The sequence below is a fragment of the Anolis sagrei genome, chromosome 11, assembly GCF_037176765.1.
Source record: "Anolis sagrei isolate rAnoSag1 chromosome 11, rAnoSag1.mat, whole genome shotgun sequence".
NCBI lineage: Eukaryota > Metazoa > Chordata > Lepidosauria > Squamata > Dactyloidae > Anolis > Anolis sagrei.
In genome coordinates this window covers 35,038,247-35,054,400 of record NC_090031.1, presented here as the reverse complement: position 1 = coordinate 35,054,400, position 16,154 = coordinate 35,038,247, and the positions used below count along the sequence as shown (strand labels likewise).

Here is a 16,154-nt window from a genome sequence, read left to right as displayed (position 1 = left end):
TATTATTATAGCAAATTTTATGAATTTATAATTATTTCATTATTATAATTATTCCATTATTCTTATAGCAAATTTTATTAATTAATCATGATTTCATTTTTATTATAATTATTTTGTTATTCTTATAGCAAATTTTATTAATTAAACATTATTTTGGTATTATTATTATAGCAAATTCTATTAATTAATAATTATTTCACTATTGTAATTATTTTATTATTATAGCAAATTCTGTTAATTAATCATGATTTCATTATTATTATAATTATTCTGTTATTATTTCATTATTCTTTTAGCAGATTTTATTAATTAATAATCATTTCATTATTATAGATATTTTGTTATTCTTATTGCAAATTTAATTAATTAATAATTATTTCATTATTATAATTATTTTGTTATCATAGCAAATTTTATTAATTAATCATAATTTCATTATTATTATTATAATTATTGTTATTATAGCAAAATTAATTAATTAATTGATCATTAATTAATCATTACAATGATTACAAATCCCATCCTAGAAGGCTCACAATCAAAATTAATATATTTCAAAAATAATTAAATATTAAAATAGAATAATTTTATGCCATTAATTAATTAATAATTAATTAATGGCATTAAAATTATTCTATTTTAATATTTAATTATTTTTGAAATATATTAATTTTGATTGTGAGCCTTCTAGGATGGGATTTGTAGTCCAAAGCGATTGGGGCTGGCATAAACTAAGTGAATAGTAACCATGACGGTCTGGGTCATTTTGGGGCTTCCGAAGTAATTGTCACGCTCCTCCGGTGCGACTCGATGGTCCTCGACGGGAACTGCGGAAAATAAAAACTCGAACGACGTCTCGTTCCAAACGATAAACTCTCTCTTATTTTAAACTCTTTCCTGACAAAACGATGCATAGATTGGCCTCTGGAGACCGTCCCGCTTGCCCCCCGTATTGCCCTCTTCCCTGACCGGGACTTCATGGACGCCCCCAAACTGTGGCCGGACCAAGCGTCTCCGTCCCCGACTCCCGTTTGTACATTTTTGGTCCCTCGTTGAGAGTTCGAATTCTGGCGAGATCCCCCCCCCCCCTTTTGTCCCGTTCCCCGGCCAGCGGGGAGAGGAATCGGGGGGTCCACGGTAGTGATTTTTGGCACTTCTTCTCCCCCCCCCCCCATCGTTCATTTGCGCCGGCCGAAAATGGACTTCTTTCCGGGGTTCTTGTCGCCAACGCTCAGTCCGATCAGGAGCCGGGCCTTCTCGTCTTCCTCCTGCTGCTGGACGTGGCCCTCGAGTTTGGTGTCTGGTTTGCCCCGCAGGTCGGTGCCGGACGCCGGCTTGAGCCGCAGCTTCTCTTTGATGACCTGCAAAACAGAGGAGAGGTCAAGAACCGGCTCTCCCACTGGCTACTTATAAGGGGGGAGTGGACACAAATAAAGTCCTTTCTACTTCCTTCTTTGCTTCCACGCTGGGCTTCTTTCTTATGAGGATAAACAGCTTCGCTCTCACGGGGCCTCCTCTCATAACGAAATTATACTGGAGCTTTACACACATCTTTACACACAAGGCTTTTAACCTGGGGCTTCTTTCACTGAAGCTTCTCTCACACGGAGGTTTACCTCACACTCCTCAGGATGACATTAGCTTTGGCCCACTAATTCTCATAGGCTTCGGCCTACTCACTCTCCTCAGGATGGCACTATATACAACACCAAAGCAGCCTGTATACTGGAGCTTTCTCACACAAGGCTTTTCTCACACAGAGGTTTACCTCACACTCCTCAGGACGTTATTAGCTTTGGCCACTTCCTCTAACAGACTTCGGCCTACTAATTCCTTCAGTGCTGGACTCACACTTTTGTAATCAACTAGGTTTCCATAAAACAAATAAACAAATACATAGTAGCTTTAAACAAAGCAGCCTCCACACTGGAGCTTTCCCACATAAGACTTCTCTCACACAGAGGTTTACCTCACACTCCTCAGGATGATATTAGCTTTGGCCACTTACTCTAACAGACTTCGGCCTACTAATTCCTTCAGTGCTAGACTCACACTTTTGTAATCAACTAGGTTTCCATAACACAAGTAAACAAATACATAGTAGCTTTACACGCAGCAGCCTCCACACTGGAGCTTTCTCACACAAGGCTTCTCTCACACAGAGGTTTACTTCCAGAGGCTTTCTAGAAGGTTATGAAGCTGTCTGCTCAGGCACAGAAACTACCATATGTGCGATTCACAGTTCGCCACGATGGGAAACTGTTGAATCGGCTGACCTAAAGGTTGGCAGTTCGAAGCTGCAGGTCCGAGTGAGCTCCCACTGTTAGCCCTAGCTCCTGCCAACCTAGCAGTTTGAAATATGCAAAATGTGAGTAGATTAATAGGTACTGCTTGGACGGGAAGGCGCCCATACAGCCATGCTGGCAAGGCAACCAGGACGTGTCTACGGACAGCAGACTCCTTGACTTGGAAATGGAGAAAGAGCCCCAGCCCGTGGCCAGAGCTTGGCACCGCCTCCAGAAAGCCGGAAATGAAAGGGGAAGCCTTTACCCTTGTTCTGTGTAGTTGTATGTTGTGGTTGTTCCACTGCATTAAAGGCATGGAATGTGGTGTGTCTGCCAATTTGGGGGCTCTGTGGGGAACCCGGACCCTCCCCGGCCTTTGCACCCACGATACCTGAGCCACCAAGGCCTTGCGACTGTCTCGCTTGACCGCCATGGCAAAGTCCAGCCAGGTCCATGTGTTGTTGTGGTATTCGAGGCACGGAAGCACCAGGTTGAGGTCTCCCCAGTCGACGCTGTTCTTCTCTCCCTGTGCACCAGACAATAATAATAACAACAATGACAATAGGTAACACCCTGGACCACAACAACAACAATAATAGACAACACCATGGACAACCATCACCACCACCACCACAACAACAGATAACACTCTGGACCACAACAAGAATAGATAACACCCTGGACAACCACCACTACCACAACAAGAAGAAGAATAGATAACACCCTGGACCACAACGACAACAAGAATAGATAACACCCTGGGCCACAACAACAACAAGAATAGATAACACCCTGGACAACCACCACTACCACAACAATATATAACACCCTGGACCACAGCAGCAGCAGCAACAATAGATAACACCCTGGACCACAACAACAACATGGACCACAGCAACAACAGCAACAATAAGAATAGATAACACCCTGGACAACAGCAGCAATAACAACAACAACAACAGATTAACACTCTGGACCACCACCACTACCACAACAACAATAGATAACACCCTGGACCACAACAAAATCAACATGGACCACAGCAACAACAGCAACAACAAGAATAGATAACACCCTGGACCACCACCACCACCACAATAACAACAGATAACAAGTAACACCCTGGACCACCACCACTACCACAACAACAATAGATAACACCCTGGACCACCACCACCACTACAACAACAACAATAGATAACACCATGGACCACAGCAACAACAAGAATAAATAACACACACCCTGGACCACCACCACTACCACAACAACAATAGATAACACCCTGGACAACAGCAACAACAACAACAGATAACACCCTGGACCACAACAACAACAACAACAACAACAACAGATTAATACCCTTGACCACCACTACAACAACAACAAGAATAGATAACGCCCTGGACCACAACAACAACAAGAATAGATAACGCCCTGGACCACCACCACCCAACAATAATAACAGATAACACCCTGGACCTGCCTTGTCCATAACCCCCAACCCCACAACAAAGGGAGATTTGGATAATACCAGCCCCCAATCTGGATCTTCTACTGTTTTGATCCTCAGCGATGGAGCCTCTCTAGCCAGGGAGGGTCTACCTGCTCATTCAAACTAAGCCCCCCCCCCCTTCCTCTTCACCTTGTAGCTGACGCAGAGCGGCACTTGCGGGATCTTGATGTAGATGAAGGAGTTGTTCATGGCGGCCCGCTCCTTCATCTTGTCGATGTCGTCCACTGGGTACTGTGGTGGAAAGAGGCGGTCAAAGGCCAGGCGACCTCGAGGGTGCCCTTTTAACCCCCACCCCTTTTATCCTTGCCCCGCCCACAGACCACCGAGTAGGCCAGGCAATGACCCAATCTCTTGGGTGAGTGTCCAGTGAAAACAAGGCCGGGTCAAGAGTCTAGTGGCCATTTTGACCACTAGACCCTCAAAACCTTCAGAAAACATTGCCGTGTTTTCCTTTTCCTTCCTCATCAGTGTTTCTGTCTGTGTCTCCTTTTAGACCGCACTTACTTCAGGGGGCTTCCGTAGTGACCGCCGGACACCCGACGTCCGGTTCAGGCCTTGGGACATGCCTTTCCCTGGACCCAGTGAATCGTCAGAGACCATCAGCTGCCGCGGCTTGACCACTGGCATCCCTAAGAAGGACAGAGAGGCCCAAGGAAGGTCAGCAGCGGTCCAACCTCTCTGGGAAGCAGGTTCAGGTCCGCGGGCAGCTACAGGATGACCATCCTATCTGAACCTCACCTGTGGTCACTAGCTTGGACTTGTCCTCTTCGTCCCCGACTTCCTCCTCCTCCACATTACGGCCGGGGAAGAAGAAGCCCATCATGCGGTGGAAGAACTGGTGGGTCAGCTGGATGGTGAGGGGCACCACGTTGACCTGGAAAAAAGGAGAAAGTGACCATCAAACTCCATCGGTCAGTCTCACACCACTATCATAGTAGCATCCGTCCACTTGTCAGAAATATTAAAAAAATAACCAGGTATGACAAAAGTGTGAGTCAAGCACTGAAAGGGTTAGTAGGCCGAAGCCTGTTGAGTCAGTGGGCCAAAGCTAGTGTCGTCCTGAGGAGTGTGAGGTCAACCTCTGTGTGAGAGAAGCCTTGTGTGAGAAGGCTCCAGTGTGGAGGCTGCTTTGTTTAAAGCTACTATGTATTTGTTTATTTGTGTTATGAACACCTAGTTGATTACAAAGGTGTGAGTCCAGTACTAAAGGAATTAGTAGGCCGAAGTCTGTTAGAGAAAGTGGCCAAAGCTAATGTCGTCCTGAGGTGTGTGAGGTAAACCTCTGTGTGAGAGAAGTCTTCTGTGAAAAAGCTCCAGTGTGGAGGCTGCTTTGTATAAAGCTACTATGTATTTGTTTATTTGTGTTACGGAAACCTAATTGATTACAAAAGTGTGAGTCCAGCACTGAAGGAATTAGTAGGCCAAAGTCTGTTAGACTAAGTGGGCCAAAGCTAGTGTCGTCCTGAGGAGTGTGAGGTAAACCTCTGTGTGAGAGAAGCCTTATGTGAGAAAGCTCCAGTGTGGAGCTTTCTATACTATGTATAGAGCTTTCTATACTATGTACTATGTACTATGTATTTGTCTATTTGTGTTACGGAAACCTAGTTGATTACAAAAGTGTGAGTCCAGCACTTAAGGAGTTTATTTATTATTATTTATTTACGTCATTTCTATCCCGCCCATATCAGCCCGAAGGCCGAAGTCTGTTAGAGTCAGTGGGCCAAAGCTAATGTCATCCTGAGGAGTGTGAGGTAAACCTCTCACACAGAGGTTTACCTCACACTCTTCAGGATGACATTAGCTTTGGCCACTGACTCCAACAGACTTCGGCCTACTAATTCCTTCAGTGCTGGACTCATACTTTTGTAATCAACTAGGTTTCCATAACACAAATAAACAAATACGCGCAGCAGCCTCCACACTGGGGCTTTCTCACACAAGGCTTCTCTCACACAGAGGTTTACCTCACACTCCTCAGGAGAAGCTTCAGTGAAAGAAGCCCCAGGTTAAAAGCCTTGTGTGTAAAGATGTGTGTAAAAAGCTACTGTGTAAAGCTCCAGTATAATTTCGTTGTGAGAGGAGGCCCCGTGAGAGCGAAGCGGTTTATCTGCATCAGGAAGAAGCCCAACGTGGAAGCAAAGAAGGAAGTAGAAAGGACTTTATTTGTGTCTTTTGTTGATAAGCCTACTCGCCGAACAAGGGTTATGGGCCCAGGATAACTCACCTCGAAGTGTTCTTTGATGGAGATGCCGCCCACCGGTGGCCGGACTTTGCTGAAGATCCGCAAGGCCAGTTGGCGGCCGGATTGGCAAGCGCTCTGCGGCCGGAGGACTACCTGCGGGATGGAAGGGATGCTGGCAATTATAATAATAGTTTACAAATGATGCCACCAAAACGAGCTCATATAATCACAGGGATGGAAGAGACCACATGCACCCCAACCAACCCCCTGCAATTCAGGAAGACACAATCTAATCCCTCCAGACAGATGGCCGTCCAGCCTCTGCTTAGAAACCTCCAGAGATGGGAGGAGCCTCCACTGGACTCTGAGGAAACGTATTCCACAATCGAAGAGGAATGTTTGGGTGGAATCTCCTGCAACTTGGACCCACTTTTGAGAAAAGGAAGCACTCTGTGCATGCTCAGGAGGGCTCTTGACTCGTTTCGCTGCTATGCCCGATTATTATGGCCAGGAAGCAAAAGGGGAGGCGGAAATATGGCTACTGACCTTATAGACTGCGTTGGGGAGGAGATTGTTCATGGTGACCCACCCCAATTCGAGAAGATGCTCGGCCGTATCATCCGATTTGTTCACCTATGCCGGAAACAGAGCGGTTCAGGCATCCAGATAATGAGACATTTCTTAATTGCAACCCAAATAATAGCGGGAGAAGATCTGGATGATGGGACAAGGAGTTGCAGTGCCCATCTCCATCATCTCTAGCTCGGGAACCTATCAAAGCCTGGTGTCCACCTTGCTATAGAGGAAGCGCTGCAGCTCCAGTTCGGCGATGCCTAGCTGGCCGTCCTCCTCGGTCAGCCGCCATCGGGCTTGGGCGAAGTAGAACTCGGTCCGGCGCACCACGCCAACATCCTCGGGCTGCTTCCGCAGCTCCATCTTGTTGGCCCGCTGCAACTGGAAGTCCTTGAAGCACCTGAGAAGAAAGGGGGACGGGGAAATGAATGCCTCAGATCCCCAGTGACCGGCTCCCTCGAACAGATCCAATAAAGAATGAAAACTATGGAAGACTTCATCCAAAGGTCTGCTTTCTCCCTTCTCCAGCACGTTTCCATCTCTATACTGCCCCCTTGTGGTTGATCGGAGTACTGCATACAAACATATCGATAGACTTAGCTAATCCTTTCTATCTCTATACTGTCCCCTTTTGGTTGATCGGAGCATTACATACAAACATCCCTATAGGCTTAGCTAATCCTTTCTATTTCTATACTGCCCCCTTGTGATTGATCAGAGCACTGCATACAAACATCCCTATAGGCTTAGCTAATCCTTTCTATCTCTATACTGCCCCCTTGTGGTTGATCGGAGCACTGCATACAAACATCCCTATAAGCTTAGCTAATCCTTTCTATCTCTATACTTCCCCCTTGTGGTTGATCGGAGCACTGCATACAAACATCCCTATAGGCTTAGCTAATCCTTTCTATCTCTATACTGCCACCATGTGGTTGATTCTGGTTGATACTGCATACAAACCTCCCTATAGGTTTAGCTAATCGTTTCTATCTCTATACCGCCCTGCATACAAACATACCTATAAGCTTAGCTAATCCTTTCTATTTCTATACTGCCCCCTTGTGGTTGATCGGACCACTGCATACAAATATCCCTATAGGCTTAGCTAATCCTTTCTATCTCTATACTGCCCCCTTGTGGTTGGTTGGACACTGCATACAAACATCCCCGTAAACTTAGCTAATCCTTTCTACCTGATAAGGATGTTCAATTCCTCGCTCTCCTGCTGCAGTTCGGACTTCTCCCGGCTCAGCTGTTGCTGCAGCCTCTGGTTGTGGTCAAGCAAGGCTTCGTTCCGGCCGTCGTCCTGCAGGGACTGGGGAGAGGAAGCGGTCAAGGCGTGGGGAAAGGGGGAAACCCTATCCGAAAGGGTAGGAAAAGTGGGGTCGAGACCCCGTCCGTGCTCACCTTCAGGACGGAGTACATCTGCTTCTCCAGGAGCCGGATCTGGGCCACGTGTTGCCGGACGGCCTCCTGGAGGTGGAGGATGCTGCTGCGCTGCTCCTCGGGGTTGCTGGAGATCTCCAACTGGAAGCGGACGCGCTGCTTCTTCTCGCTGTGCTCCTGAAAGGAGAAAAGTGAAGGTCACCGGAGGACAACATTAGGAAAGCTTCCTGATGGTCTGAGCTGGAACACGCTGCCTGGGAGTCTGGGGGTAAACAGCTTCGCTCTCACAGAGACTCTTCTCACATTGAGCTTCACACAGCAGCCTTCACACTGGAATTTCACCCATGAGTTTTACACACACGACCTTCAACTTGGGGTTTCCTCTCGCCGAAGCTTCCCACACCAGGCCTTCTCATACTGAGGCCTCCCTCACACTGAGGCCCTTCTCTCACTCAGGCCTCCCTCACACTGAGGCCCTTCTCTCACTCAGGCCTCCCTCACACTGAGGCCCTTCTCTCACTCAGGCCTCCCTCACACTGAGGCCCTTCTCTCACTCAGGCCTCCCTCACACTGAGGCCCTTCTCTCACTCAGGCCTCCCTCACACTGAGGCCCTTCTCTCACTCAGGCCTCCCTCACACTGAGGCCCTTCTCTCACTGAGGCCCTTCTCTCACTGAGGCCTCCCTCACACTGAGGCCCTACTCTCACTGAGGCCTCCCTCGCACTGAGGCCCTTCTCTCACTGAGGCCCTTCTCTCACTGAGGCCTCCCTCACACTGAGGCCTCCCTCACACTGAGGCCCTTCTCTCACTCAGGCCTCCCTCACACTGAGGCCCTTCTCTCACTCAGGCCTCCCTCACACTGAGACCCTTCTCTCACTCAGGCCTCCCTCACACTGAGGCCCTTCTCTCACTCAGGCCTCCCTCACACTGAGGCCCTTCTCTCACTCAGGCCTCCCTCACACTGAGGCCCTTCTCTCACTCAGGCCTCCCTCACACTGAGGCCCTTCTCTCACTCAGGCCTCCCTCACACTGAGGCCCTTCTCTCACTCAGGCCTCCCTCACACTGAGGCCCTTCTCTCACTCAGGCCTCCCTCACACTGAGGCCCTTCTCTCACTGAGGCCCTTCTCTCACTGAGGCCTCCCTCACACTGAGGCCCTACTCTCACTGAGGCCTCCCTCGCACTGAGGCCCTTCTCTCACTGAGGCCCTTCTCTCACTGAGGCCTCCCTCACACTGAGGCCTCCCTCACACTGAGGCCCTTCTCTCACTCAGGCCTCCCTCACACTGAGGCCCTTCTCTCACTCAGGCCTCCCTCACACTGAGACCCTTCTCTCACTCAGGCCTCCCTCACACTGAGGCCCTTCTCTCACTCAGGCCTCCCTCACACTGAGGCCCTTCTCTCACTCAGGCCTCCCTCACACTGAGGCCCTTCTCTCACTCAGGCCTCCCTCACACTGAGGCCCTTCTCTCACTCAGGCCTCCCTCACACTGAGGCCCTTCTCTCACTCAGGCCTCCCTCACACTGAGGCCCTTCTCTCACTCAGGCCTCCCTCACACTGAGGCCCTTCTCTCACTCAGGCCTCCCTCACACTGAGGTCCTTCTCTCACTGAGGCCTCCCTCACACTGAGGCCCTTCTCACACTGAGGTCTCCCTCACACTGAGGCCCTTCTCACACTGAGGGCTCTCTCAGACTTTCACCTTGCGCTTGGGCTCGACGTGGAGGAGGAGGTTGTTGACGATGTCCAGGATCATGGCGTACTGCGCCGGGTTGGTGGAGATCTCCAGGTCATGGTGGATGAGAGTGAAAGTGTCCACGGCCCCTGGACAATGAAAATATGTGGGATTCTGGGAGTTACGATCCCCCCCAAAAAACACAACTCGTGTAGGGAAGGTCACCCTGAGAAAATTTGAGAGAGGAACTAAAGCGAGAAGAGCTTTCTGTCCCAACGATGGTTGCAACCCACCAAGTCCCGTTCATTACCTTCCCGTTTCTTGAGGAGGTCGTCCTTCTCAGGGTGGAGGGGCACCTCGGGCGGCTTGATTTGCGAGGCCAACTCCGGGTTGATGTCGTGACTGTAGCTGATGTAGTACATGCGGCAGTTGCAGCGGGAGATGATGCGCTGGACCTGCTGCGTGGGCTGGACCTCGTGGGGCTGGTTCCAGTCTGGGAAGGGTAGATATCGAGCAACAAACAGGATCAGGACTGGGACCATCGGGCCACTGGAGAGCCAAGAGGGAGGACAATCCAGGAGGGCCACCCAGTACTTCAATCGAAAGTGTGGACCTCCATTTTGCTGGTGAAAGAGTCAAGTTTATTATGATTGTTGTTGTGTGCCTTCAAGCCGTTTCAGACTTAGGGCCACTTTCTCCCACTGAGGCAAACTAATACGGAGGCCTTCTCAAACTGAGGCGAACTAACACTGAGGCCTTCTCAAACTGTGATGAAGTAACACTGAGGCCTTCTCAAACCGAGGCAAACTAACACTGAGGCCTTCTCAAACTGAGGTGAACTAACACTGAGGCCTTCTCAAACTGAGGCGAACTGACACTGAGGCCTTTTCAAACTGAGGCGAACTAACACTGAGGCCTTCTCAAACTGAGGCAAAATAACACGGAGGCCTTCTCAAACTGAGGCAAACTAACACTCAGGCATTCTCAAACTGAGGTGGACTAACACTCAGGCCTTCTCAAACTGAGGCAAACTAACACTCAGGCCTTCTCAAACTGAGGCAAACTAACACTGAAACCTTCTCAAACTGAGGCAGACTAACACTGAGGCCTTCTCAAACTGAGGCGAACTAACACCGAGGCCTTCTCAAACTGAGGCAAACGAACACTGAGGCCTTCTCAAACTGAGGTGAACTAACAATGAGGCCTTCTCAAACTGAGGCAAACTAACACTGAGGCCTTCTCAAACTGAGGTGAACTAACACTGAGGCCTTCTCAAACTGAGGCAAACTAACACCGAGGCCTTCTCAAACTGAGGCGAACTAACACCGAGGCCTTCTCAAACTGAGGCAAACTAACACTGAGGCCTTCTCAAACTGAGGTGAACTAACACTGAGGCCTTTTCAAACTGAGGCGAACTAACACCGAGGCCTTCTCAAACTGAGGCAAACTAACACTGAGGCCTTCTCAAACTGAGGCGAACTAACACTGAGGCCTTCTCAAACTTTAGGACCTGGGCCAGATAAATGCTCTTGGAGGGCCACACCTGGCCCACAGGACTCCTGTGGGCCAGGTGTGAGGACTCCTGAAATAGGTGCTTGACTCCATGACCCCGGCACCCTGGCTTCTCAACTCTGCCCGCTGACCTGTGGTGGTGCTGACCATCCCGCCCACCGCTTGACCGCTCTCCATCAGCTCTTGCACCGAGTCCAGGCTCCGCTGCCGGTGCTCCTCGATATTCTTCACCTGCAGAGAAAGGAGAGGGAAAAGCAGAGTTTAAGAAGCAACAGAGGATGGCTTGAGGGGTCAGCAGCACCCACGTCTCCGACCCATGCCGACCTCTAGCCAGAGCTGGATGTCCTCGTGCTCGGAAGGCCCACTTTCGGTGGTGGCGAAATACTGCATGCCGTCCAGGAGGCAGGTCCAGGAGGTCTTCTGCTTGAGCGTGTCCCCGTACCAGGCAGGGTGGTGCTGGCACTGGAGTAGCTGGGCCTTGGCCGCCGAGACAATCACACAGCCCTCCGTCTCTGCCCCACGGAGCACCATCTGTGGGAAAGGAGGGCCCGGATCCATGAACAATCCAATCGTACGTGCTGACTTAACAGTGGCCGAGCCGGGTGCAAATAGAGAGGGTGGTGGAGCTCACCTGGCAGTTGACCAGTTCGATAAGGCAGTTCCGGTTGAAAATGTCATCTGTTTGGCAGGCGGCGATCCCGCAGAGCTGTTCGCTGACGCCGGACTCCTCTTCCGTGAAGACCACAAACTTGTCGGTCTCCTCTATGAGCTTCTGCAGCATATGGGCTCCTGGAAGAGGTCGATATTGGGGGCAAAAATGGCACAGCATTTCTAATCACAGAGAATATACTGTTTGATGGACACGTGTTTGATTGATAGTACCTGGGTAATGACTCAATATCATTACCTGTGGGGTCCCGCAAGGCTCTATTTTATCTCCCATGCTTTTTAACATCTACATGAAACCGCTGGGAGAGGTCATCCGGAGTTTTGGAGTTGGGTGCCATCTCTACGCGGATGACACACAACTCTACTACTCTTTTCCACCTAACTCCAAGGAGGCCCCTCGAGTGCTGGACGAGTGCCTGGCCGCTGTGTCCATCTGGATGAGGACGAACAAGCTGAAGATCAATCCCGACAAGACAGAGGTCCTCCTGGTCGATCGCAAACCTGACCGGGGTATAGGGTGGCAACCTGTGCTGGACGGGGTTACACTCCCCCTGAAGTCACAGGTCTGCAGTTTGGGAGTTCTCCTAGATTCAACACTCACGCTTGAGGCTCAGGCGTCGGCGGTGTCCGGGAGGGCTTTCGCACAATTGAGACTCGTGCGCCAGCTGCGACCGTACCTCGCTAAGGCTGATCTGGCTGGGGTGGTCCATGCCTTGGTCACCTCTAGGTTGGACTACTGCAATGCGCTCTACGTGGGGCTGCCCTTGAAAACGGCTCGGAAGTTCCAACTGGTTCAACGGGCAGCAGCCAGGATGCTAACTGGGGCCCCTTACAGAGAGAGGTCAACCCTCCTGTTCAAGGAGCTCCACTGACTGCCGTTTATTTTCCGAGCCCAATTTAAGGTGCAGGTGCTTACCTACAAAGCCCTAAACGGTTTGGGACCAGCCTACCTGCGTGACTGCATCTCCACCTACGAACCCACGCGTTCATCCAGAGAGGCCCTGCTCGTGATTCCGCCTGCGTCGCAGGCGCGTTTGGTGGGGACGCGAGACAGGGCCTTTTCTGTGGTGGCCCCCCGACTCTGGAACACCCTCCCCAAAGAGCTTAGACAGGCCCCTACACTGGCTGTCTTTAGAAAGAACTTGAAGACCTGGCTGTTCCGATGTGCCTTCCCAGAATAGGAAAACCCCAATACCAAGTCCCAGAAGCACTTTAGTAGAACTAAGATTGCCGCACACTGCACACTGCACTTACCCTAAAATCCTTACATATCACCTGTCACATCAGCACTTTTTAATCCCTGTACCCTTTACTCTGGCCCGGCCCAGTTTTATTGTGTCTTAGTGTATTGCTTACTGTTTGTTGTTTATATTGCTTTAATTGTTTTTAATTTGCTTTAGGTGTTGTATTGTTATGTTGTGTGTTGAGGCCTTGGCCTTTGTAAGCCGCATCGAGTCCTTCAGGAGATGCTAGCGGCGTACAAATAAAGTTAGTAATAACAATCATCATCATCATGATGCAATACCGAAAGGAATGTGGTAATGGCGGAGTCATAACCACATGAGGGTTACTGCAAAGGGATTGCATCCACCAGTGTCATCTGCTGATGACCTATCAGCAGGTGGCTCTCTAAGGGAGGAAAGAATCCATTTCGCTCTCTCCTCTGTGACTCAGTGTGAGTATCTGCCGATGTTGTATGTGACTATCTGATGGCTCTCATTGTTTCCATTCAAGGATAAAGAAAGTGGGCCTGCGAATCGGGTTTGTACATTTTATATATTGCAACGGTGAAGATTAAAGCCTATGGATATTTTGGGTATGTGCATTTACAAAAGTGTGTAGATAAGGTCAGATGCTGGCAGTTGGACTCTACTGATAGTCAGGTCAAAGCACATGTTCTGCTACATTTCTGCTTGCTTCTGGGACGCTTGCTATCCAGTTTGCAGCTGTTCAGGGAGGTTGTGATTAGGAAACTATAAATCACTTCACTACCAGCATCCTCGAGAGTTGAGAGCATGCAAGGGTGGGACGCCATACTTGAGGCTCCCCAATGGACGTCAGATGCTCCCTGCTCACCTCCGGAAGGTCTCCGCTCGGTCTGGCTGTTGTCTGCGGGCAGGATGACCCTCAGCGGCGTCGGCAATTGGGCACCAGAGCCACCCCTCTTGACCTTCTTGGCCGGCCCAAGCGGGTCGATCTTGAGCCCCTTCAGGGCCTCGGTGGAGAGGTTGCGCTTGAGGACGGCCGCCTTCTTGTAGCTGTCATAGAGGCCGAAGGCGATGTCCCGGTTGATGGTGGTCCAGGAGGCCCGCAGGTCCACCAACTGGAGCTGGTGCGTGTGGTAGCCGTCCTCCCCTTCGCGGATGGAGAGCTCCTGCTCAGAAGAAAGAAAAAGTGACCACGTGTCAGGAAAAGAACAGGCCCCCCGTGGACCCTTTTTGCGGGAATATATATAACCCTTGTGCCTGCAAGACTGAAGACCGACAGGTTGGAGGTTCAAATCCAGGGAGACAGCGAATGAGCTCCCTCTGTCAGCTCCAGCTCCCCATGCGGGGACATAAGAGAAGACTCCCACAAGGATGGTCAAACATCAAAACATCCAGGCAATGTCCCCTGGGCAACGTCCTTGCAGACGGCCAATTCTCTCACACCAGAAGCGACTTGCAGTTTCTCAAGTCGCTCCTAACACAAAAATAAAATAAAATAAATTATTATTATTATTATTTTGGAGCCCCCAGTGGTGCAATGGGTTAAACCCTTGTGCTGGCAGGATGCTGACCAATAGGTCAGCAGTTCAAATCCGGGAAGTGTGGATTGAGCTCCCTGTTAGCTCCAGCTCCCCATGCGGGGACATGAGAGAAGCCTCCCACAACATCAACACATCCGGGCAACGTCCTTGCAAAAGGCCAATTCTCTCACACCAGAAACGAGTTGCAGTTTCTCAAGTCGTTCCTGACACACACACACACAGAACATTATCCCCCCACTTTCCCTCCGGAGTCCCTCGAAGCCCACCTCCTCGGCTGTGCGGAGGCTGTGCCGCTGGTAAGTGAGCGAGGACAGGCTGAGCAGGTGCGTCTTCTTGACCAGGGAGTCCAAGCGGTGGTCAGCGTTCTCATCGCAGGTGGAGGCCATGAGGTGGACGGTCACCAGGCCCAGGTCGCTCACCATCTGGGTGATGCTCCACTCCGAGATCAGGCGCCGCATGACCGTCCCGGCTGTGGACAAAGAGAGAGTGAGGTCACTCCTAGATTGGTTGACTCCTCCTCAAAAAGCATCCCTGGGGGTGTCCTTAGGGTCATGCCAACCGCCCAGACCTTGGGGTATGAGCCGCTGTGTGCCGCGGGTGAAGATGTGTCCCTGGCCACACTCCAGCTGGATGCCGCGCTGCTGAGCAAACGAGGCCCAATAGTGGACCTGAGAGATCAAAATAAATACGAGAGATGTTGACGTCACTGGGAGGGGATAATGGGATATATTATCTTTCCCGTCACCATTTGTAGGAGCCGACCTGGAGTTTGGGGAAGAGGGCGGTGAAGGAGAGCTGCCGGTAATGCTGCCCCAGCTTCTTCTTGACCGGCTTGAGGTTGCTGAAGAGCTTGCCGCGGCAGATGGGCCTCGTGACGCTGGTCCAGGTGGCCCAGAAGTTCTGCATCCAGCGCAAGGTGCTGCTGTAGAGGAGGATGCGGGGCTGCGAGGGATCTGCGGGGAGAAGGGAGAGGTGTTGGGTCTGGAGCTGGAAGTGGATGGTCGGCAACAAGCCAATCACCATCCCTGAACAGTCCAAACAAGATGGCAAAAAGTTCATTATTAGTCCAGAAACGCTAGTCAAAGATGAAGAAAAATGAGAGAAAGATTCCTAGCTGCTGCCAAAGCGGCGGATGGAAGGAACTGAAGCAGCAGCCCCTCCCACTGGCTATATACTCTATGGGGAGAGTGGGCGGGGCTACCGTCTAAAAGTGTCTAATAAGTTTTCTAGAAGATTCCAAACTGTCTGTGAAGGCACAGGAAATACCATATGTGCGATTCACGGAGGTGGGGAACAGAATGTCCAAACCAAACGTCAATAAGCTGATAGCAGAGAAGCATCTAAACCTTCCTTTAGAGTCTAAGCTGACAGCAGGCCTGAAGGCCACTTTAGGTCAGAAACAAGGCTAGAGTTGGGGTGGGAGATCCTTAGGACCCCAGATACAACCAGGTAACAAAAAGCTATGGACCACCACTGAAGAGCTATCCCAACTGTCCCTTTAGGCTGAAGGTAGAGCTAAGGTCACCTGAGGTTGGAAATGACAGCTCTTGAAGTAGGATGGAAGCAAGATGAGGGGACTCCAGGATTTGGGAGATGCTTCCACAGCACC

General features: G+C 50.3%; 1 protein-coding gene across 1 annotated transcript in view; it reads right to left on the bottom strand.

Moving 5' to 3' along the window:
• Positions 1–859: 859 nt before the first annotated feature.
• BLTP2 (bridge-like lipid transfer protein family member 2) overlaps positions 860–16,154 on the bottom strand; it is a 35,256-nt gene continuing 19,961 nt past the window's right edge. The window contains exons 21-39 of the mRNA XM_067472205.1: positions 15,308–15,498; positions 15,114–15,213; positions 14,812–15,014; positions 13,873–14,170; positions 11,759–11,916; positions 11,452–11,658; positions 11,259–11,358; positions 9,926–10,108; positions 9,643–9,764; positions 7,965–8,120; positions 7,751–7,872; positions 6,774–6,954; positions 6,528–6,614; positions 6,024–6,134; positions 4,538–4,673; positions 4,304–4,428; positions 3,929–4,030; positions 2,677–2,811; positions 860–1,361 (exon numbers count right to left, since the gene is read on the bottom strand). Of these exons, the coding sequence (XP_067328306.1) occupies positions 1,179–1,361; positions 2,677–2,811; positions 3,929–4,030; positions 4,304–4,428; positions 4,538–4,673; positions 6,024–6,134; positions 6,528–6,614; positions 6,774–6,954; positions 7,751–7,872; positions 7,965–8,120; positions 9,643–9,764; positions 9,926–10,108; positions 11,259–11,358; positions 11,452–11,658; positions 11,759–11,916; positions 13,873–14,170; positions 14,812–15,014; positions 15,114–15,213; positions 15,308–15,498 (2,900 nt within the window). The 3' untranslated portion in view covers positions 860–1,178. The remainder of the gene's footprint in view (positions 1,362–2,676; positions 2,812–3,928; positions 4,031–4,303; positions 4,429–4,537; positions 4,674–6,023; positions 6,135–6,527; positions 6,615–6,773; positions 6,955–7,750; positions 7,873–7,964; positions 8,121–9,642; positions 9,765–9,925; positions 10,109–11,258; positions 11,359–11,451; positions 11,659–11,758; positions 11,917–13,872; positions 14,171–14,811; positions 15,015–15,113; positions 15,214–15,307; positions 15,499–16,154) is intronic.